At 43.3% G+C, this 22926-nt stretch overlaps 1 protein-coding gene across 2 annotated transcripts; it reads right to left on the reverse strand.

Annotated features, from left to right (window-relative positions):
* Positions 1 to 759: 759 nt before the first annotated feature.
* On the reverse strand, positions 760 to 22681 carry ALAS2 (5'-aminolevulinate synthase 2). 2 transcript variants are annotated; one of them, XM_054472488.1, is made up of 11 exons: positions 22646 to 22681; positions 17525 to 17720; positions 16432 to 16554; positions 15471 to 15581; positions 12747 to 12969; positions 12018 to 12202; positions 9171 to 9350; positions 7292 to 7456; positions 6461 to 6729; positions 5201 to 5363; positions 760 to 1048 (listed from the first exon to the last, which is right to left on the reverse strand). In XM_054472488.1, the coding sequence occupies exons 2-11, from the start codon at positions 17703 to 17705 to the stop codon at positions 885 to 887; spliced, it is 1764 nt and encodes a 587-aa protein (XP_054328463.1). In that variant the 5' UTR covers positions 17706 to 17720; positions 22646 to 22681; the 3' UTR covers positions 760 to 884. The 2 variants fall into 2 exon arrangements, with proteins under 2 accessions (XP_054328463.1, XP_054328462.1); XM_054472487.1 differs by having other exon boundaries at positions 767 to 1048; positions 9159 to 9350; positions 22646 to 22678.
* Between the last annotated feature and the right edge of the window lie 245 nt (positions 22682 to 22926).

Consider the following 22926-nt stretch of genomic DNA (forward strand, 5'->3'; position numbering starts at 1 on the left):
GGTAGACCAGGCGCAATGGCGCACGCCTGTAATCCCAGCACTTTGGGAGGCTGAGGTGGGTGGATCACCTGAGGTCAGGAGTTCACAACCAGCCTAACATGGTGAGACCCCGTCTCTACTAAATACAAAAAAATTAACTGGGCATGGTGGCACGTGCCTGTAATCCAAGCTACTTAGGAGGCTGAGACAGGAGAATAGCTTGTACACGGGAGGCAGAGGTTGCAGTGGGCTGAGATCGCGCCATTGCACTCCAGCCTGGGCAACAAGAGCGAAATTCCGTCTCCAAAAAAAAAAGAAAAAGAGAATGGGACTGGTAAATCTTGTTCTGTGGGATGCCGTGGGAGGGAGAGAGGATAATGGATTGAGGAAGACATCCATATCCCCTTATGGAAAATACCTCTTTGGTTTTGGGGAACCACTCCTTTCTAGGGAATTTGGTTAGGGCTGACTCATTTCCTGGCTTCAGGGGCTACCCTGGGCCCAGATTTCCAGGGCCCAGATTACCAGTGAAGAGTCAATCCCTGGATTTTTATTGAAACCATTGGAAAAGAGCCATTTCAAATAAATCTGCCAAGTATCCTAGCTCTTTTCAACTCACTGTAGTTTTTGGGCATTTCCTTCCTCTTTCTCATTCTGTTTCCCTGTTGGTAAAATGGAATGGTGACCAACAAGTGACCTATGGTTTCCTCATAGATCTGCCACTTGTCTGAGGGAGTCAGAGTGCATTTGTCTGTTCCCTGCCCAATAAAAGGCTACACATGCTGCAGTTTGTGCTTTATTTTTAGGCTCAATTCAGCTAGAGGCACACAACAAAGCAGAAGACAGGAGGAGGCCTGGACCTAAGTGAAGTGCAGGTGGGGTGTGAATCCTAGGCAGCTGGCTTCTCAGGCATAGGTGGTGACATACTGGGGCCCCATGTTCCCAAAGTAGGAACGTTCCCACTCACTCATGAGCTCAAAGTGTACAGGACGGCGACAGAAATTGCAGGCAGCCACAGACACATCCTGGAGGGGCAGGCCCACCTCAGTCCAAGCCAGCAGCAGCTTCTCTGAAGGTGGTAGGGGGAGGGGAGGGAAAAAATGGGTTAGACTAGATCTTCCAAATCTGTCACAGTACAGATGTGCCAAGATATTGATCCCCCTCAACCCTTCAAGATACCTGAGGGCCAGAAGTAGCCTACTGTTTGCTTCTCTGTGTGCCGTGAATATTACCATTTGTATCTGGATGCTGGGATATATATTATAAAAGATTGGGAAGCTCTCCTTTGACACAATTTGAAGCCATACTGTCCTGGCCTGGACCACTCCCTAAGTATAGGATGTGCTGTGGCCCAAGAATGACTCTGCTTGGGAACTCCAAGCCCTATGAGGACAATGATAATGACAGTAACCATACTGTGTAATTGGTGCTATGACCAGGAAACCTGGGGTAGGGGGTCCACCTGGGGGTGTAAAAACCCAGAGAAGGGAACCTGACCTAGCTGGAGGAAGTACCCCAGGTACGTTCCAGGGCTCTGTTCTTGGCCTTTTCTGTGTTCATGCCCTTGTTGATCTTGTCTAGTCACATGACTTTAAAGACCATCTATATGCTGATGGTTCAGAAATTTTAATCTCCAGCTCACGCCACTCTACTGGTTTCCAGTCTTGTCTATCCAATGGCTTTTCTCCATCTCCACCTAGATGTCTAGTATGCATTTCTAACTGATGAGTACAACTGAGCTACTCATGTCCCTACCCTCCACCAAGCTATTCTACTTTTAGCTTTTCCCATCTCAGTGGATGGCAATTCCAGTTGCTCAGTCCAAAAATTTCAGAGCTATCCTTTATTTTTCTCTTTCTCTCTTACCCTATATCCCATCTATCAGCAAAGACCCTTGGCTCTACCTTCAAAATCTGATCACTTCTTATTGCCTTCATTATGATCAAGTCTGAGCCACCATCATCTCTCACCTGGGATATTACTGTAGCCCACTCTTGGGTCTCCCTGCTTCCACCGTTGCTCCCTTTTAGTGTATTCTCTACATAGAAGTTGGAGCAATTTTGTTAAAACCCGAGTCAGATATATCAGTCCTGTGCTCAAATCCTTTCAAGGGCTCTCAGAGTAAAAGCCAAAATCCTTCTGATGGCCTACCATACCCTATACAGTCTGGTCCCACATTGCCTCTATGTACTCAATTTTTCTGTCTCCCACTTGCTTATACCATTCCACCCACACCCATCTTCTTACTGTTCCTCAAATATAAAGGGAATACTCCTGTGTCTTCCCTGCCTTAGGATGTTCCCTCTGCCTGGGATGCCATTCCCTTAGATATCTGCCTCACTAACTCCACCTCCTTCAAATTTTTGCTCAAGTTTCACCTCAGCGTCTTCTACCCTTGCCACTCTAATACTACAGCCCTTCTCTGAACTCCCCCCAGGCCCCTTATCCCATTCTCCTTATCCTGCTTCATTTTTTTCCCATAGCGCTTAGAACTAATGTGCTATTTAATTTGCTTATTTTTGGTAATTTTTTTTTACTATCCCCTTCCACTAGAATGTAAGCTCCAGAGGGTAGGAATTTTGTGTCTGATTTGTTTGCTACTGCATCCCCAGTGCCTAGAACAGTATCTAGTACACAGTTGGTAGTCAATAAATATTTGTTGAAAGAATGCCTAAGTTAAGTCTACAAGATGAAGGAAAGTAAGCCAGAGGAAAGTGTGAGGGAGGGCATTCCAATCAAAAGAGAGCAGCATGAGCAAAGTCCCAGAGGTAAGAGAGCAGAAAAAAATGAGGGAACGACAAGTCCTTCAGTGTAGCTGAAAAACCAAAATGCATGTGGGGAGGAGGTGAGGGCATAGAGATCACCATGTGGAAGGCATTGAATGCTATGCTGAAGAGCTTTAACTCTGTCCTATATGTCAATGGTTTCCAAATTTTGGACTATACATCCCTATCAGTACAAATGTTTTAGCATATACCTCCAATCTGTATATTTGTTTATATATTATATACATGTATAACTGTCAATCTGTATATTAAAGATCAGTATCAGTGATGCTTGATTTCCTATTTTTAAGATAAAAAACATAAAATTCTAATACATATTCTGCTCCTTCACCCTGTAATCATTTTGCATACCTCACCTTGGAGGCCACTGCTTTAGAGTCTAGAGGGAAACATGAAGGGGTTTAAGCAAGGGAGCAATATAGTCAGAATTTTAGAAAAATACCTCTAGTGGTCATCATCGAGAAAGGATTTGAGAGGAGCAAGAGAGAAGCAGAGAAATAAGGAAAAAATCATGTTGACATGGATTGAAGAAGTGGCAGAGGAGAAAAGCAAATAGGTTTGAGAGAGATTATAGATAACTTTTGCAGGATTTCAGGATGGATTGGCTGTGGAACTTAGGGACTGGTGGAGCCATTGTGGATGCCTCTCATATATTCTTACAAAAGCCTAGCCTAAGTGGACATTCAGAGAACCAAGAATACTGAGAGCTCTATAATTGAAGCCCAGAGCAATAGAGAATACTGAACAAAAAGCCCAGGTGTCTGGGTCATCAGCTCAGAGAGGTGGTAGACCTAGCAGTTATGACCATGGAGGTAGAGAGAGACCTCCCAGTTGCAACTTAGAAGCTGTGTGACCTTGGATCAGCCACTACATATTTTTGTGCCTCAATTTCCACATGTACAAAATGGAAATAATAAGAGGATCTCTAACTCTTGAGGTTGTTGTGGGGATTAGATGAGTTAATACGTGTAAAGTGTTTAGAACAGTGCTTGGCACATGATAAGTACTTAATGTTAGCCAGCATTATTTAATGTTTTTGAATGAATGAATGGCACCTACCTAGCTTGTCTTCCTTGAATTCTCACACTGTCCATGCTTCAGACAAACAGAATGATGTTGTCAATACATACCCCCTGCTGTCCTATCTCTAGGTCATTGCTCATGGAATTCCCTTATTCTGGAATATTCTTACAACATATTCACATGTACTTCAACATGCATCATAAAAACTTCCTTACTCCCAAAGCCTCTCCAATTTCATCCTTCCCACCCTCTCTCGCCATAATGTGTCCACTCCCTCTAGCTCCCAGAATACTGGAGCTCATCATACTGGACCAGTACCATCTATATCTGGCTCCTCTGCTAGACCATCAACTGCCTACATGTCTTTCATCCAACAGGCCTGGAATGAGCACCTATTCAATGTCAGGCCCTGCATTAAAAACTACCCAGGCCAGGCATGGTGGCTCACGCCTGTAATCCCAGCACTTTGGGAGGCGTAGGCAGGTGGATTACGAGGTCAGGAGTCCAAGACCAGCCTGGCCAACATGGTGAAACCCCATCTGTACCAAAAATACAAAAATTAGCTGGGCATGGTGGCACGTGCCTGTAATCCCAGCTACTTGGGAGGCTGAGGCAGGAGAATTGCTTGAGCCAGGACCCGGGAGGCAGAGGTAGCAGTGAGCCAAGATCGTGCCACTGCATTCCAGCCTGGGCTACAGAGCCAGACTCTGTCTCAAAAAAACAAAAACAAAAAAAAAACAAACAAAAAAAACCAAAACTACCCAACAGAAATCCAGCAAACATTAGATGAATTGACTAAACTGGCATTTTCAGGGTAAATCTCAAACTACTCAGCTCTACAAGCCTCTCAATCCAGTCTCTATCTCATGTTGTCTTTGTAGACTCATAGATTGATACTCCCCTACCCCACTCCATTCCTATGACCCTACATTCCAATACCACCTGCTTATTGTTCTTGATATATCCCTGGCTGCTTCTCATTCTCCTCACCTTTCTTCATGCTCTTCCCTCTGGTAGGAATACTTCTTCCATGCCCTCTTTCTTTTAATACCACTCACTTTGCAAGACTCAGCTCAGGTGTCATCTCTACTAGGAAGCGGGTCTTGGATCCCTCAGGCTGAGTCAGGCCCCTCCTCTCTGCTCCAACAACTCTATCATACACTGCGTTGTGGAGCTTTGATCATCCCTTAATGTCATTGTTTGTGTTCGCTATGGTATCCCCAAGCAAACTGGAGCCCTACAAGTGTAGGGGCTGCTTCTCATTTATTTGTGACCCTAGTATAAGTGCTGGCACACATTAGATGTTCCAGAAATATTTTGTAAACTGAATGGTCTCTGTCCTCTCAGCTTCTCTTTCAGATCCTGGGGCTGAGGGGAGGGAGGTCCTGTAGGCACCCATGTTGAGAACTTACCCACAAAATCTTCCATCATCTGAGGGCTGTGGTGGGGGGAGGGTGCCAAGCGCAGGAGCTCTTCACCCCGGGGGACAGTTGGATAGTTGATGGCCTGCACATAGATGCCATGCTTGGAGAGCAGGAGATCACAGAGCTTGCTGTTGAGTGCTGCATTGCCCACCTGGACTCAGGAGAAAGGCTTATCAGTACCTGCCTCTCTGGCTCCACCATCACTGGCTCCATTAAGCAGGCAGAGGGAACTAGATGAGGGAACATCACTAAATTTTGGGATAGATTTTTTTTTTTCATTAGGGGCTTAGTGGCAGCTCCAGAATTTCTATCAAGGAGGAGCTCAGAGCTGGCAATTTGGTTTGAAAAGGATGGAGCAGAGGTGGTACCAGGAGCCCTGTTTGGAAGCTGTTTGCAGAGCAAGCACACTGATTTTACTTAGCTAATATCTTAGTTTGGGATGGTGCTGGGTGAGAAGATACCCCCCACCAAGCCAATTCTGGAAACCCCCCAAGCCAATTCTGGGGTGCTGTCACTAAATTAATTCATAAAACGAGTGTTTAAAGGAAATACTAGGTTAGTCTAAAGAGCAGTGACTATTTCTCATCCACAAAATTGTCACAAATACACGTGTCCTTTCCCTGCCCTGGCTTACTGACTCACACAGATACTTGTTATTTAAGAAAGAAGTAGCAGTTCATTTTTAAAGGCAGTAAATGCTCATATTGAGGATCCAAAGTAGCAGCTAGTCCTATGGCTTTTGATTTTATTTTTCTGCCCTCAATTCTCAATAAGAAGTACGTTTTACACCATGACCATAAACACACACATACACATACATGTATATATGCGAATACACAACACGCATACAAATTTTTCACAAATTGGTACCCTTAGTATGTGTGATGTACTCCAACATTTTCTATTTCTTTTCTTTTTTAATGCTAATGATAACCCACTAAGCTGATTTTGTGACCCATTAATTGTCTTGATCCAGTTTGAAAAACTCTGAATTATAGGCTGTGAGCACTTGCTATTGTTAGGGTTAGGATAATCTAATAAGCATGAGGTAATGGCTAATGCAAGGAAAAGACTGGTTAATCCAGAATGGCTGATAATTTTTCAAAAAGGGAAACAAAGCTGGCAATAAGGGGAATGGTTAGCAGGAAAGCAAATAATTGAAGACAGCAACACATGTAGGTTTGTTGGGAGTGTGAGGCTCCCAGAAGAAATAGGTGGAGAGGGCAATGGGCATGGTGGGGCTCTCACCCGGATGGGGATGATGTGGCTGGGGCAGGGGATGACAGGAAGGCCCCTGTCCATGAGTAGCTGGCGCATGTGCTTGACATTGCGCTGGTGGGCTCGCCTCAGGGCTTGGCCCTCCTCTCCCTTGAGCAGCCGCACAGATTCTAGAGCTCCAGAGAGCACCATGGGGGGCAGAGAAGTGGTAAAGATGAAGCCTGCAGCATAGGAGCGCACCATGTCCACCAAGTCACGGGTGCTGGCGATGTAGCCGCCCACACAGCCAAAGGCCTTGCCTGGAGACAGAAGGGAAGAAGATATACACAGATCCCATAATCAGTCCCAGAGGAACAGGATCATGTGCCAGATAACACAAGGGGGTGCACCAGAAGTTGGGGCTCCAGGCTGTCTTCCCAGGCCTCTGCTCATCTGTCCATGACAAGGCAGTCAGAGCTGATAATTCTGCTGCTTTGAGATAGGACTTTCAAGTCTTGCCATATGCAATGACTAGATAGGCAGGAGCTGGGTGGGGACCTTTAGCTAGATAGGGTCAGGAGTGGAGCTAAGATGAAGCTTGGGGCTAGGGTTGGGGAAGGGTTTAGAAACACAGCTCTTCACATACTCAAGTTGAATCTAACTATTTGGCCTAGTTCAAGGTCTTTTCAAAAAACTCCACCAGACTTTCTCATCAACTCTGCAGTGGGATGCGAGTGGAGAGAGGGAGTCCAGGATGGCAGCAGCCTGGGGCTGTGAATTGTGTCCAAACAACCCCTATAGCTTTGGGGAGGAGGGAGAAAAGAATTTTGTAAGGGCCTCCTCTCTGGAGGGTATATAAGAAGGCCCAAAGCATTCACTTACCAAGAGTTCCAGAGATGATGTCAATCTTATGCATAATTCCATCACGCTCCCCAATCCCAGCGCCCCGGGACCCATACAGTCCTACAGCATGGACCTCATCCACGAAGGTCAGGGCCCCATACTGGTGGGACACATCACACAACTCCTCGAGGGGACAGATGGCACCTGAGCAAAGCCAAGGGATAGAGGTAGGACATCATAACCCTTCCCCAGCTCCATCTCCAGTGTGGAATTTCCCATCCATGCGTACTTTGGGTTGGAAAAGGGTGTTGTAGAGAGGAAGGAGGATGTGCGCCTTCATTTAGAACTATTACAAACCTCTGTGTATGGATCGATCGCCTGTATCTCATCCCTGCCTTCTCTCTCTCTCTCTCTGTGTGTGTGTGTGTATGTGTGTGTGTACGTGTGTGTGCGCATGTGTGTGTGTTCCCCAGCCTGGGATCAAGGCTTGACTCTTTGTCTTTCTATTTTTACTTCATTCTGACAATGTCTATTTTCCTGTTTCTGCTGTGTTCAGCCTAGCATCATTTCAATGGGAGAGATTCAGCCTAAGGATCAACAGTTTGGGCAGAGTTTGCACCCCAAAAATAGGTGAATAAAGAACTATTTATTTGCAAATGTAACAAGGTAGAATGGTACCAACATAGTTTCCACTAGAGAAATAATGAATTTGAATAGTCTCAGTGGTAGAAATATACAAAAGGGATAGGATAGTTTTACTTTATTGCTAGTGTTAGAAATGTGGGAGTGGGCATAATAGTAAGTTCCTTACATATATTAACTCATTTAATTTGCATACCTATTTAATTATTATCACTTACATTTTGCAAATAAGCAACTGAGAACTGAGACACAGAGCAATTAAGAAGCTTGCCCAAGCTAGTAAATGGTCATGCTAGGATTTGAACATGGATAGTCTGGTTTTAGAGCCTGTGTGTATAGTCATTACATGCCACTTAAGATACCTAAATCAGGGAATACTATGGACCCTTTTGTTTCAGTTGGAAAAGGGACAAACTGAAATGAGTTGAGGACCTTTTCCCTTAAATAAATCCATAAGAGGATGCCTAAAATACATGATTTCTACACAACAGGGCCAGCAATAGAAAGCTTTGGACATTGTTTCAGTTGAGCAAAGAAAGGAGGTAGGAGTGTGAAGATCATTTATTTCTACTAAAGCATAATAACTAGAATGGTTTCTATCATCTCTAATTCTTACAACCAGATATTTTACCTTTGGGAAAATTGAGGCTTAGACAGTTAAAGAGTTACCTATGGTCATAGCCAGTAACTGTCAAAGGTGGGATTTGAACCCAGGTCTCTCTGACTTGAAAACTGTTTTGACCCCAATGCTTCATACTGGACCTTGAAAAAAATCCTAGGCAATGGTTTTTGAAATTTCCTTCATAAAAACCAAACACTGGGATTATTGATTTACATATCATTTCTAACAAGAGAAGTGTTACTCGAGGAATTGGAGTTATATGTGTTAGGGTGCAGATACTCACTTTAGCACCAACTTGCTGAGCCACTTGAGATGTATTGGATGCCAACTCTGAACTTTAGTTTCTTTACCTATAAGATGAATGTAATAGCTGCCTCCATTCTTTGGCATTTACTAGCTGTGTGACCTTGGACAAATTACTCTTATGTCTCAGTTTCCTCATGTAAAAAATCAAAATAATAATAACACCTATCTCATAGAATTGTTCAGAAAATTAAATGAATTAATACATGTAAAATACTAATAATTTTGCTTGGCACATAATAAACACTATAAATATTAGCTGTTATAATGTTATCATCATCATCATCATCATCATCATTATGGTTTTTGTGAGACCAACACTAGTAAACATACACTTACTCATATACATACCATCCATGGAGTGGACAGTCTCAAAGGCCACAATTTTGGGTATCTTAGGGTTGGACTTCTCTAGAAGTTTCTTTAGGTGGTCAGGGTCATTGTGCCTAAAGACAAACTTGGCTGCTCCACTGTTACGGATACCTTGGATCATGGAAGCATGGTTGCCTGCGTCTGAGTAAATCTCGCACCCTGAGGAAGCAGATGCATAATCCTTAAGCTTCTGTCCCAGTACTCCCACTTCAACCTTCAGGTTTGACCTGGCAAAAAAAAAGGGCCAACCTTTCTCCCCTTTGAAGACCTTGCTCTGCTTCTTCCTTCTCTGGGAACCTTTGTGACACTTCTTTCTCTCTTGGAAGGACTTCACTGTTCCCAAATTCTGACCCCTACATCCTTCCCTCCAGTCATTTGTGACCCTGGTCTAGCCTCTGACTGCCTTGGGGTGGGAGAACATTTAATTTCCCAAGAAGCTTCAGAGTTTTTTGAGGACAGGACCTATTTTCCTTTTCCCCAATATATAAGATCAAGACTTGGAAAAGGGATTACCCCAGGGAATGCTTGTTGACTTGGACTGATGCTAGATTGTTCCTAGTCTAGATGAAATTCCATCCATTCCAGGTAGCATCCATCTGCTTGTGGTTACAGGGATGGATATTTATCAGGCTTTTACTGTTGGAATCATAAGCTCGTGGCATGTCAGAGCTGGCAGGGCTGTTAGTGATCATGGGATTCATCCCCTTTACAAGTGAGAAAGCTAGGGTCCAGAAAGATTTGAAGAATGCGGGGCTTTTTACTGGGCAATCCTGGTGGGGCAGGTGGGCATGTGAAATTGGTAGAGGGAGTTGATTCCTGGACCTCCCCAACCCCTGCCACCAACTGCACTGCCATCAAGGAACTGTGGCCTTTTTATAAGATTAAGGGATAACTTCCACCTGAGAAAATGAGTTATGGCTTTCTGGAGAACATGGCTTGAAAGACAAGCAGACTGGGAGTTGCATGAGAGCAAAAACATCTTATTATCTCTCTGTCTCTGGTGTCCAGTATAAGACTAAGCACATAGTAGATGCTAAGTAAACATTTATTAAATGAATGGATAAATAAACTGATGACTGATTTATAAGTAAGTGAATGAGTATATGAATGAAGGTATTACTGAATGAAATAGTGAGAGGAGGGGTGCAAAAAGGTGAGACCGAAGAGATACATAGAAGCCAGATTATTGAGAACTTCAGAAGCTGTGATAAGAAATTTGGATTTGGTCCTGGGGGAATGAGGGTCCACCAAAGGGTTTTGACCAGGGCTGGGGGTGGGGTGACAAAGATAGTTTTGCATTAAAAAAAATTCTGACTGCTGTAAAGAATAGATTATCGGAGGGCAAAGGTAAAATTTTCTTTAAAAAATGATGTTGGATCAGGCTAGGATGCTGGCAGTAGAGATGGAAAGAAGTTTAATTCTAATGGTTGAGGAGGGGATGGACTAAAATCAGCTTAAAGATGTTGAGTTTAGTTGGGGCTTATGGGTGAACTCAAAAAAAGTTTCTGAGAAGTGGTGGTAATATTTTTGCTGTGCTGAAGAATCAGCAGGAGGCGAGGAAGTAGATAGTAAGAGCGGAGACTTCTCTCCAGAAGTTTGCCTGTTATAGGGAGGAAAGAGGGCAGTAGCTAGAGAGTGATCAGGGGTTGAGGCAATGTTTTTTATAAGATACAAGAGACTTGAAAACACGTTTAAAGAGAGGGAGAGGCTGAAGATACAGGAGAGGAGGAGAGAGCCAATAGGTCAAGATTCCTAAGGTGGTAGAGGGGAATGAGGCACAGAGCAACAGTGGAAGGATTAGTCACAAGAAAAAGGATACTTTTTCCACTATGACACAAGAGAAGTAGTGAGGAGAGGACATTTGAAGATGCTTATGAGTTTGTAGGTGATTTGTGGCTGGGAGTCAAGGACATTGCGGTCTGGTATCTTCTATTTTGAATGTAGTAGAACATGAAGTCATCTGCTGAGACAGATGGGGAGGAGGGGGTGCGGGAAGGCTGAGGGTAATGGTGGTTTGGCAAAACTGCCCCATAAACTTCGAGAACTGACCAGGGAAATGGGATTGCCAGAGACCATGGAGAACCCAGTAGAGGTTAAGACTATGAATTTTTAGTGACTCCTGTCTGAGCAACTGTATGAGCCCAGAATTGATATAGTAAAGATGGAGAGTTGTATTCATTCTGGATTGGGCCTTGGCAGAAGGACAACAAGGCATATGAGGTGAGGACATTATAGACTAGAGAGTAGGAGACTGGGAATATGGGAACCAGTGTACAAGTGAAGGGATTGGCTTTAGGCAGAAGGAGAGATATGCCTTCCATTGTAAAAGGAAAGAATGAGGCAAGGCTAGATGAACAATGAGATAAGTTTGTAGGTTTGGTGGCAATAAATAAGGATTCTCTGTCTGGGGCTTCTGTTTTTATTGTGAAGTAAGATGTGAGGTTATTTGTTAAGTGTGAATGAGAAGGTAGTCAGAGGTTTTAGAAGTGGAGAAAAAGTTTGAAAAAGCTCCTGTGGAGACATAAAATAACTATGTAACTATGTATGTGTGTTAAGAGCTCAGTTGAGTTGGGAGGTGATGAATTTAAAGTGTTTCCTTTCTGTGAGGTGGGGTAATGTTCCCTGGTAATGGTCCTCTCTACGTGCAGAAGGAGAGAAAGCAGAGGGATATAATTATCCAGTGTTGAGGATATGCAAGGTGGATAAGAAGGAAGAATAATGGGAGTGAGGGAACTCCAAATACAGGGAAGGAGTGATGGAACCAGTGAAACTGGATGCTGCATTGCGGGATACCAGCCCTGAACAAAGCTCAGGCCTCAGGCTTACCTGGCAGGATCTTGGCCAAGGTGAAGAGAGTAGAGTCATTGGCCACAAAGCAGGAGGAGAAGAGCAGGGCTGAGTCCTTCTGGTGCAGCTCAGCCAGCTCCTGCTCAAGCTCCACGTGAAACTTACTGGTGCCTGAGATGTTGCGGGTGCCACCAGCTCCAGCACCATGACGCTGCAGGGTCTCCCTGGCCAGGAGAAAACAGGAGAAAAGGAGAAAAAAAACCTCTCATCAGGCATCGAGGAACTGGGTAGGTTTCCCTTCCTTGATGGGAGTCAATGTTGAGTTAGTGATCCTACATAAACTGTGTCCTATGAGACAAAGTAGAGGGAAGGATGGGGAGGATAGGGAGACATGTGCCTTCCTTCTAGGACTGGAGGTACTCAGGGAGAGAGGGAGAAGCTAGGTTGAGCTTGAGTAGTTTGGAAGACCTAGAAGAAGTCACACTCCATCTCTGGCAATACTAACTCTGCAGCTAGATTAAAAACTCAGGCAGAGTGGGCCTTGCTTGGTCTCCCATCCTTCCCCTCCATAGCATTGGACACCGAAGAGTTTGGGAAACATGGTGTGTTGACTTATTTCATATCCAAGGAATAGATATGGTGGAGGACCTTGGACAAAAGAAGTGGTGGTAGAACCCAGGTTTCCACTGCCAGCTCTGCCTTTTTTTTTCCATGTGTGGTTTTTCATCTCCTCTGGCCACTGCTGATGGCTGAGAGCCTACTACTCACTGTGTGGCTTGCAAGACCTGAGGGTGTCGGCTCATGCCCAGGTAATCATTACTACACCAGACGGACACATCCTTTGAGGCTACAGATGCCTCAGAGAAATGTTGGGCAAAGGGATATGCATCAGCCCAGCGGTTCACAGTCTTGAACACACGGTAGGTGTGATCCTGTTTCTTCTCCATGATCTTGTCCCTGAAAAACTGGTCATAACTGAAGACATAGTTTCCTGCAGGAGCAGATATGAGGATGAAAAGAATTCATTTTAAGTCTCTCCCTGGCTAGTCTGTATTTTACCCATGTTGCTGATTTTGAGTTCTCCAACTCTTTTTGCATATATTCATTTATTTGCTCAGTCATTGACTTATGGACCACATTAACTCTCTACTACTTCATTCAGCCATCCTTTTGCTTACTCATTCACTCATTCACTCAGTAGTTCATTCACACATTCATTTAGACTTTCTTATGGCCTCATCTCTCTTCCCGGGTTGGTGTGGCAGCCTCCTTACTAGAATCACTACTTTCAGTCTCACTGGAAGGAGTATCAACAGATCTTGTTTCTAGCAATCTCTTTGCCACTTCCTAGCTGTGTGGCCTTGAACAAGTCATGAATCTTCTTTCTTACTTTAAATTTCTTTATTTGTAGAATGAGGCTAATAATACTTTCCTTGGAGAGTTGTGAGCATCTGACAACCAACGACATGTAATATATTCAAACTAATAAATGGCACATGGTAATAGTAGTATTATTACTGCTATAGTATTAGTAGTCATAATAATACTAATAAAGATAGCTAATATTCAATTATATTATTATAGCTAACATTTAATGAATGCCTAATACATGTAAGTTCTTTCCTAGGAACTTTATAAATATTTAATTTATTCCTCACAACAATGCTCCATGGACAGTTCTATTAGTATCTCCATTTTACAGATGAGGGAACTGGGGCATTAAGTGTTAGGCAACTTGACCAGGGTCATGCAGCAAGTAAGTGTTCATCAAGTAAGTAACTCAGAGCGCACTTCTTTAACCATTACCACTACAAAATGGGGTAACTTTATTTCTAGGATAAATTGAAATAACGTTTGCTAAAGAGCTTGTTAAACTCTAGAACTCTTTACATGAGACAGAAATCATGTTGCAGACAGCAATTTATATGGCTGCTGGAGGTGCAAATTGGTAACATCCTTGCTGCAGAGATGTTTGGAAATACATATCGAAAGTTTTTAAAATGCACATACTGACATATCTAGAGAAATATTTGCAGCATACTTAACAGACAAATGATTGATACTCAGAATTTATTATATAATCTCTGAAAAATTAACATGAAAAATTTCAACTCAGTAGAAAAATGGGCATAGGATATGAACAGACAATTCAATAAATGTAGAAAAAGATTCTTAATCAGGAAAAATAAAACTGGGAAAACAAAATTTCACCTGTCAATTGATAAAGATTTAAAGTTTGATAATATCAAGGGCTGGTAAGGGTATGAGACTATGGATACCCTCCTTGATAACTGGTACAGCCATGTTGGAGGGCTAATTGACAAAATTTATTAATATCAAAAATGTACACATCCTTACATCCCAAGAATTTCCACCACTAAGTGTCTATCCTGGAGAAACACTTGCCTGTGTACACAAGGAGATACATTCAAGGATGTTTGTTGCACCACTGTTTGTAATAGAAAAAATTGGAAGCAACCAAATAGAGGAGTAGCCAAATAATCTCTATTATATCTAAACTACAAAATATTTTGAAGCATTGAAAAATAAGGTAGATACATATGTGTTAAAGTGGAAGCATCTCCACAGTATATTGTTGAGTGAAAAAAAGGCACAGAGTAAAATATATAGCAAAATATTATTAGGTAAAAATAAAAATTGAAAAAAGTAATACTATACATTTTCTTTGAGTACATTTGTATGTATGTAAAACCAGCCACCTACAATCTAAACTGAGAGAATACAAAAAATTGGAAACAACAACTTAAATTATAGATGCTTGATTAACTGAATGATATTGAATCCGTACTATACCCATGACATATTTTTAAGTGAACAAAACAGCATAACGAACTCCAGGTAAAATAAGATCACACTTCTAACAAAAACGTGGGTGTGGTGAAGAGAGCAGAGGGTGTGTGTGTGTGTGTGTGTGTGTGTGTGTGTGTGTGTGTGTGTGTAGCCATAGAAAAATATCTGGGAGAAAATATAACAAAAAACTTAATGGTGGAACTCTGCATGACTTAAATTTCCCTCCTTATACTTTCCTGTATATGTTGAAAAATATTTTACCATGAATCATATTCCTTTTACATTAGAAAATAATGTAAATGTCATTATGAAAAGGAATATAAACACATATAAGAATGGGGAAAAGGTGCTCTATGAAGGGTAAAAGTTTTTGAGGGAAGCATGGAGAAGAAATAATGGGAGTAAGCCTAATATTTAATGAAGCCTCATTAGAAACACTTCCATAAATGTAATTTTATTTTCTTCTCATGGTAACCTATTGAGGTAGGTATTAAATGCCACTGAAGGAAAGTGTCTTACTTGCCAAAACACCTAGATCTAGCAAGTGCCAGCATTAAATTTTAAACTCAAATTTCCTTTGGTTCCAAGGCCCTTCTGTACTGTTTCCCCTACTATGACAGAGGCCCTTTCAGAATGCCTTCCCTATTCTGATCCCCTTTTTTTCCACCTCAGCAAACTCACCAGGCATATTGTCCTGAATCAAGTGTGTGACCTTCCCAGAAATCTGCTCCTGCTCCTGGGGACTGGAAAATGGCTTCTTTAGGCTGGCTGAGACCAGGGAGCTAGGCAGATCTGAGATGGAATGTGAGATTCATTGGCCGTGAAGAGAATGGGGGGAAAAGAAAGCATGTGTTGTCCTCTTTAAGCTCAATGCAACATGTGAAAATTCAAGTTTATAAGGTAAGGGCAGCTTCTACAGCAAGAAGAAATCTTCTCCAAGATGAGCTTCTATTTATCCCCCCGAATGGAGACTATTACATTGTTAGGAAGCCTTCTATAAGGTGAATCATACTTCTCTCCACTAGGATTTTCCCTTGGGTCAGGTAACTGGGGCAGCCACCCTGCGTCCTGCATTTAGAAAGTAGATGCAGGATAATGTACCTTACTCTTCTTTTCTAAACATCATTAAATTTCAATTTTGAAGTTTTTGTCCTTAATGATATCCCAAAGGGGCCTATGAAAGATGTCAACAGTATGGCCATATCTCAAGGGTGATTATCTTGGGTGGTCTGCACTAATTAAGTTGACCTGGGGATCTGCACCCTGGTTAAAGGAGGTACCTACTCCCAGCTCTTTCTCTTTCATGCAAATCCATATTCTCATAGAGTGGTCTTGCTGAAATGTGGGACCCCAGCCTGTTGGGATCAATTTAGCCACCTGAAAAAGAGGAGTCAAAATTCTAGAGGGCTCATCTTAGAATAATGACTAAAAGTTTCAGGAGCCCGTACATGTGTGTTTGTCAGGAATGGTGTGCTTCAGCATACAGCCTAAACTGTTGCCTACCATGGCTCCCCTGGAAAGACTGGACTTCTCATCATGGGATGTGTACTGTCTGCTTTTGTATTAGCGTAGCTCAGGACTGTGACGTAGTGCGTTCAAGCATTAGGAGTAAAGGTTGCATAAGGTGGAACTTGACTCCAACCTGTCTTGAAAGCCTTCACATCCTCCTGGACTTCTGGGGCTGCCTTCTGCACAATCTTGCTCTTCCCATCCTGGAGTTCCGACAGCATGAAGGGACAGTGGCCCTTGGCCCAAGATGGAGAATCTATGCAAAGGTAAGAGAGTAATTTGGGGTGCATTTGTAGTCATAAGTTCAGCTCAACAATAATTACTGAGATCTAATGTACCCCTAAAACCCTATCTCAGGCTATTGTAGAGACACAGAGATAGATGAGTCTGGTCCTTGTGCTAGGGGAGCTCCTAAGTTAGTGGGAATGGCATACACTGAAGACACATTGTGAACAGTGCTGGGATAGAGGAAGTACATGGGCTACAGAAGTCCAGAAGAGGGAGGGGAAATGAGCCAGAATTGGAATTAAGACAGTTTGGAGGTCTAAGCAGGCTTTGCAGAGGAGATGATGGCCAAGCTTAGTGTCAAATGAGAAGTATGAGATTCTCCAGTACAGGGTCTGGGAGAGGGTAATCTGACAGGAGCAAAGGCACAAACTCTTGACAGAATAGTTGATTTAGGCAATTTTAAGTAGTTTCAGCATGTCTGGAGTATAGTGTGTGAGGGACATGACAGTGAGAGTTTTTCTTTTCTTTTCTTTGACAGATTCTCACTCTGTCACCCAGGCTGGAGTGCAGTGGTGAGATCTTGGCTCACTGCAACCTCCGCCTCCTGAGTTCAAGCAATTCTCTGCCTCAGCCTCCCAAGCAGCTGGGATTACAGGCGCCTACCACCACGCCCGGCTAATTTTTTTATTTTTAGTAGATACGGGATTTCACCATCTTGGCCAGGGTGTTCTTGAACTCCTGACCTCGTGATCCACTCGCCTCGGCCTCCCAAAGTGCTGGGATTACAGGCATGAGCCACTGCACCTGGCCGAGAATGAGACTCTTTCTAGAGAACCCGGCAGAAGACAGATCCTGGGTATATTTTAGGGCCAGTTCATGCTATCTTGACACTTTTCACATGAACTGTCCTAATTATTAGGCAAAGATGGCCAGTATGACTTGGAACTTTTACCCCAGGACCCTAACATTCTCCCCTTTTGTTAGCAGCCTCTTCTTACCTCCTCCAGCCTTTGTTGCCTTAAGGTGGATTTGAGAACAGTTTGGTCCTTGGGTAGCCAGGATGGGACAGCGTCCAATACCAAACAGGAACTGGTGAGTCTTAACCACCTTGCCTAGGAGGCTTGTGGGGCCCCGGGCAAGCACTGGGCAGCACTGCAGCAGCATGGCTGCAGTCACCATCTTGAGCCCGAAGTCCTGCAGAAGACATGGAAGAGATGAGATTCCATCATGAGGGTCTGGCAAAAAGCCAAGCCTTTGATCCTCATCTTCAGCTTCCCACCCAAAACTTGCTGCCTCCGAGATGCTCTTATTGCCCTTCCAGGGAAAGAACTTCTTTCCCAATGTTATGTACCAATAAATGTACCAATAAAACATGTACCAATAAAACATCAGAGAGAAAGAAATAGGAAACTGACTACTGGGCAAAGGGGTGAAGGAAAGAATTCTAACTGGAGGTCAGAAGGCCTGGATTCTGACTCACATTCTGGCACTGACTACGTCTGTGATGATGAGGATCACTGAAATGTGTTTTTGTGTGGCAAGATGAGAACTGCCAACCCACTAACCCTTTGATCAATACTTAAGGCCAAGAATCTTTCTAAGAATGTTGGTCTTAGCCAAGTGAAGATTCAGCCTGCTAATGCAAACATATGTCATTGAGTAGAGCTCCTGAGGCTTGGCCCAGGGTGTTTCCTAAGCAGGATCAGCCAGAGAGGGAGAAGGAGCTTGAGGTCACATGTATCAGTTTAAGGAAATCGAGGGAACAGGAAGGAAGGGTAGGCTCTAGGTCCTATAGAATGTTTGCCACCAGCCTGATATTATGCTGTCTTTGAATTTGCTCCTGTCTCTTGGATAAGCACAGATATAGGAAGAGGTGAAAGCAAGTCCCAGTGGGGCTGGAAAACAAGGGACAAAGACATAGTCTATGGGTTAGCGAAACAGGCAGAGGCCAAGACAGAGAAGAGAAAGGGGGCAAAGAGATCAGAAAAAGAGAAAGCAAATGACACATAGGCACTCAATAAATATTTCTTGAATTTTGGGGTAAATTGATGAATGAACAGAGTCTGAAATTGAGGAAGGAGAAGGGACTAGGAGAAAAGCCAGAAGAAAAGAAAATTTAGGAAAGATAAAAGGAGGAAAGTAGAGAGAGAACAAAGATGTGGTGGTGGTGGTAGAGTTAAAAGAACAGAAATTGAGGGAGAAAAAGAGATCAAAGGTAGAGGGAAAGGGAGCAGGGTAGAGATGAAAACAGAGATTGAGTTGAGAGAAAGAGAAAATGAAAAAAGAAAAAGGGGGTGGAAATAGTGCACACAGGGATAAAGGCAGAGACAGATAGACCAAGGGACACGAAAGGGACATGAGGAGAGATCAATGAGTCTAGAGGATTATACAAAGATACATAAAAGTGAGAGCAGGAGTGGAAAGGATCCAGCAGGTTTAGAGAGTCAGTCAGACACAAAGATAAAAAAATGCTGCCAGAAATTGCAAACGGCTAAGTGAGTTTAGGGAACAGAATCATGGCCCTAATTGAGGGAGATGAGAGAGAGACCAAGGGACAGAGAGAAGAGAGTAGAGAAAATGACAAGATCAAAGGATAGAGACAGAGAGGTGACTAAAGCAGGGGGATGAGGGTTAAGAGGGGTGAGAGCTGAGAGACACCAAGAGAAAGACAGCTAGAGAGAGCAAGAAGGAGAGACAGATGTAAAGAAAAAGGGCAAATTGGAAAGACAGAGTCAAAAAGTGAGACAAGATAAGGGACAGTACAATGGGAGAGACATGGGAGAATGTGAGAAGACTAAAGCCCTGACACTGTGAAGAAAGTTACTGAGTAGAATCTACTAGCACCCTCAGCCTTATGTTCTGAGGGACAGGTCAGCTCATGGCCCTGCCCTCATATGGCAACCTCCTTCATCTCCCTCCCTTCCTGATCTCATAGAACAAGCACCCTCCCCCTACCTCACAAAACAACCTCTTTTTCTTGTTCCATCCCAGAGCAACCTCTCCCTCTCTCATGGGCTGTCACAGCAGCCTGGGTTGGTATGTGGGGCCAAGGTATGTGGGCCCTGAAATTGGAAAAGACAGAAGGGTTGTTGGAGGGACTAAATGAAACCATCCAAGTTAAGCCTTTAGGGTAGTGTTTGGCACATAGTAAATCTTCAATAAATGTTAGCTTTTCTTATTAAAATTCCAGCTCTCCAATTTCATTGTTGGATGTTCTTGTACAAATCACTTCCCCTCTCTGGATCTTGGCCTTCATCAGCTGTCAAACGTGAGGTAATTATGGCCACTTCACATGGTAGGTAAGGAATTGGATCCAGTGCCTGCCTCATATTTGGAGATATGTGTTTCCCTTCCCCTGCCTGCTGGTGAAAGCTAAAGCACTTGGGGCTGAGCCTGCAGACCACAGATAAAGTTGCCAGAGTTTATCGCCGCTGGGGTCTGACCACTCCCCAAGCTGAGACCAGGGCGTGGGAGAGAAGAGGAGCCCCTTCCTGGAATCATGTCTGAGCATCTGGCTAGAGCTGGCCCTGGCTATTGGTGGTAAGAAGTGGATGGCCCAGAAGTGCAGGCAAGGCAGATGATGAGGCTCCAGGCTCCTGTAAACTCCCCCAACATCAATACTGGCAACAATAATGCCAACACCATTGGGATTTGTAGTGGGAAGGAAAGCCCCCAATATTGGAGGCAAAGTCCAGTCCTGCCTTGGGATGGTGGAGACGACCTACCTCCTGTATATAAAAACAGAAGAAGTTAACACACATCATTACTAGGGGGCTTTTGGCCATGATATGCTCAGGGTTTTGGGAAAATATAGACCACTTCTTGGAATTTGTTGAATTCTCAAGTTCTTTCAAGCTCCTGTTCTCATTTCTCTTGTTCTGTTACTCCTTTCCTGAAATTTGCTCTGCCTCTCTCTGCCTGGCCATCATTATACCCATGACCTTGTAGTCTAGTTACCATGGGCTCTGGTTCTATTCCATCTCATTACCTACCAAGAGACTAGAGTGAGTAAAATTGAATCAAGGAAACATTTTAGTCAATTTAGGGTATAAAGAGCATAGGCTCTAGAGCCAAACTACTTGGGTTTGAATCCTGGCTCCACCACTCACTAGCTTTGGGACCTTAGAAAAGTCACTTCCCTGCTGTATATCTTATATCTGGAAAATGTTGGTAATAACAAGGACAATCTGCATCACAGAAATGTTGTGAAGATTCAGTAAGATAATCCATATAAAGCATTTAGCAGAGTACCTATCCCAGAGTAAACAGTAAAAAAAGTTAGCTATTATATTTAATTGATAGACTTTATTATTTTTATTTTCTCCATTTCCCATGTAGAAAAAATGAAGGTACAGCCAAAGGAAGTCACATGAATATACCAGGCTGGGTTTGGGAAGCTAGAGAATTGATTCTTGTCCCAATCCTGTTACAATTTATTGTGTGAACTTGGGCTCTGTAATTCCCCTCTCTCGGCTTCAGTTTCTCCACTGACATTGGACTAGATAATTTCATAGATTTCGCCTAGTTCTGATAGTCAAACACTTACAGAGCCCTCTGTGCCAGGCCATGTTCTCATGTCAACCCTGTGATGATAGGGAAACTCAATCCCCAAAAGATTGAGTAACCTGTCTAGATCAGAAAGCTAGTACATAGGAGAAGCAGGATTTGAACCTAGGCAATCTGTTTCCAGAGATTCCTAACTTAACCACTATGGATCTGTGATTCAAATATCTACCATTTTTTCTTGACTGAGGGCCTGACTCTAGACATTTATCTCCTCTGCTGCACTAACATAGGCCTCTTTCCAGGTCATATGCCATTTGTCACCAATGCCTTACCAAAGGAACAGATCTGTAGCTACAGTGGAATTTCAGGTACTGTTGAATAATCATTTAATCTACCATTTAATAACTTATGCACCTAATGTGTGGTAATGCTTGCCAGGCATCTTCTTAAAACAATACTTTTAGCCAAAGAGATGATGGCGAAATTTGAGACCAAGTAACTGATCATTACTGAAAGGTTTTCCCTATGACTTTAAAATCCTCTCTCCTGTCAGCACCCAATCAGTACTCCCAGAGGTCAAAAGGGCCAACTGCAACTCTACCCCAGCAGAGAGCCAGAAAACACTCATTGCAGCATTCCTTGTCCCCCACCCTCCACCCCTTTTGTGGCCTGCTTTGCGAAAGTCAATTAGGTCTGGAAGGGAAGTGATAATTTCTCTTCAGGAGTTGGAAACATCAGGCCTTACTTCTCTTCCTAGTACCCCTTTCCCACCATGGAAGTATCATACAGAACTTTAGATAACTGTAATCAGAGAATCAGAAATTCTTAGAAACAGGAAAATTTAGAAGATCACAAAATCAAAACTAGAAAGGGTGGTGGAAATTACAAGCCAAGCCTTTTTTTCAGAGGATGAATGACTTGCCTAGGGTCTCACAGTGAATTAGGATGAGAATAGAAATCTGTTTACTTTCTGTATAGTGACACTACATTCCTCTTCCACTTTCTTCACTTATTTCTGCTAATTATTCATCTCTCAATTCCCCAAATCTCTCCTTACCCAATTCATCATTCCCATCACCCCCACATCCTCTTAGTTTCCCTCCCTAGCTCTTCCGCCCACCCCTAGGCTCCCCATGGGCTCCGACCCACTGAGCTCTGCTGTCAGCCCAGCAGGTAGAGAGAGGAATGGGGAATTGCAGGAAGAAATATTAAGCCATCGTTCTTGATAGAGGAAGAGAGAGACAAACACAGAGACGGAGAGATACAAAGCTGAGGAAAGAGACAAAAAGGGAGAGAGAAAGAAATTTAGAGAAAAAGGTAGAATTCAGAGGAGGGAAAAATAAGAGAAAGCAAGAGTGTCAGAGAATGATGAAATGAAATGAATGATCTTGAAAACTAACAAAAGAAAGTAACGAAGGGAAAAAGGGAGAAGAAAGCTGAAAATGAGGAAAGACAGAAAAAGACATGGGAGATGAAAATGAAAAAGAGACACTTTCTAAGAAACAAACAAAGGAAAAAGTCAGATCTACTCAGACCAGAGAGTCAGTGTGTACAGCCCTGAGAGACCAGCTGGCAGACCAGAGAGAGGGTGCCAGGCTGAAAGCAGCTCTTACCTGTTGCCCTGCACTGAGGACGAACGAACGACGGGTGGGTACTGTGGGTTAGGACCTGGTATTTATCCCTTCTCCTCTGACTCAGCACCACCCACCCTGCCTTCTGCTGGCCTGGCCCTGCATTGGCCCCAAAGGTATCTCAGTCCCTTCTTTGCTAGAGATAAAACCCAAAGTAGCCCCTCCCTCTAGTGTACCCCCTCCCCCAGCTCTGGCTCTTCCCTATTTTCTTCTCTCTATAGGACAGTAAAATTAGCTCATTTGGGCTTTGGAATCAGACCATC

This window comes from Pongo pygmaeus, chromosome X (assembly GCF_028885625.2).
Source record: "Pongo pygmaeus isolate AG05252 chromosome X, NHGRI_mPonPyg2-v2.0_pri, whole genome shotgun sequence".
Taxonomy (NCBI): domain Eukaryota; kingdom Metazoa; phylum Chordata; class Mammalia; order Primates; family Hominidae; genus Pongo; species Pongo pygmaeus.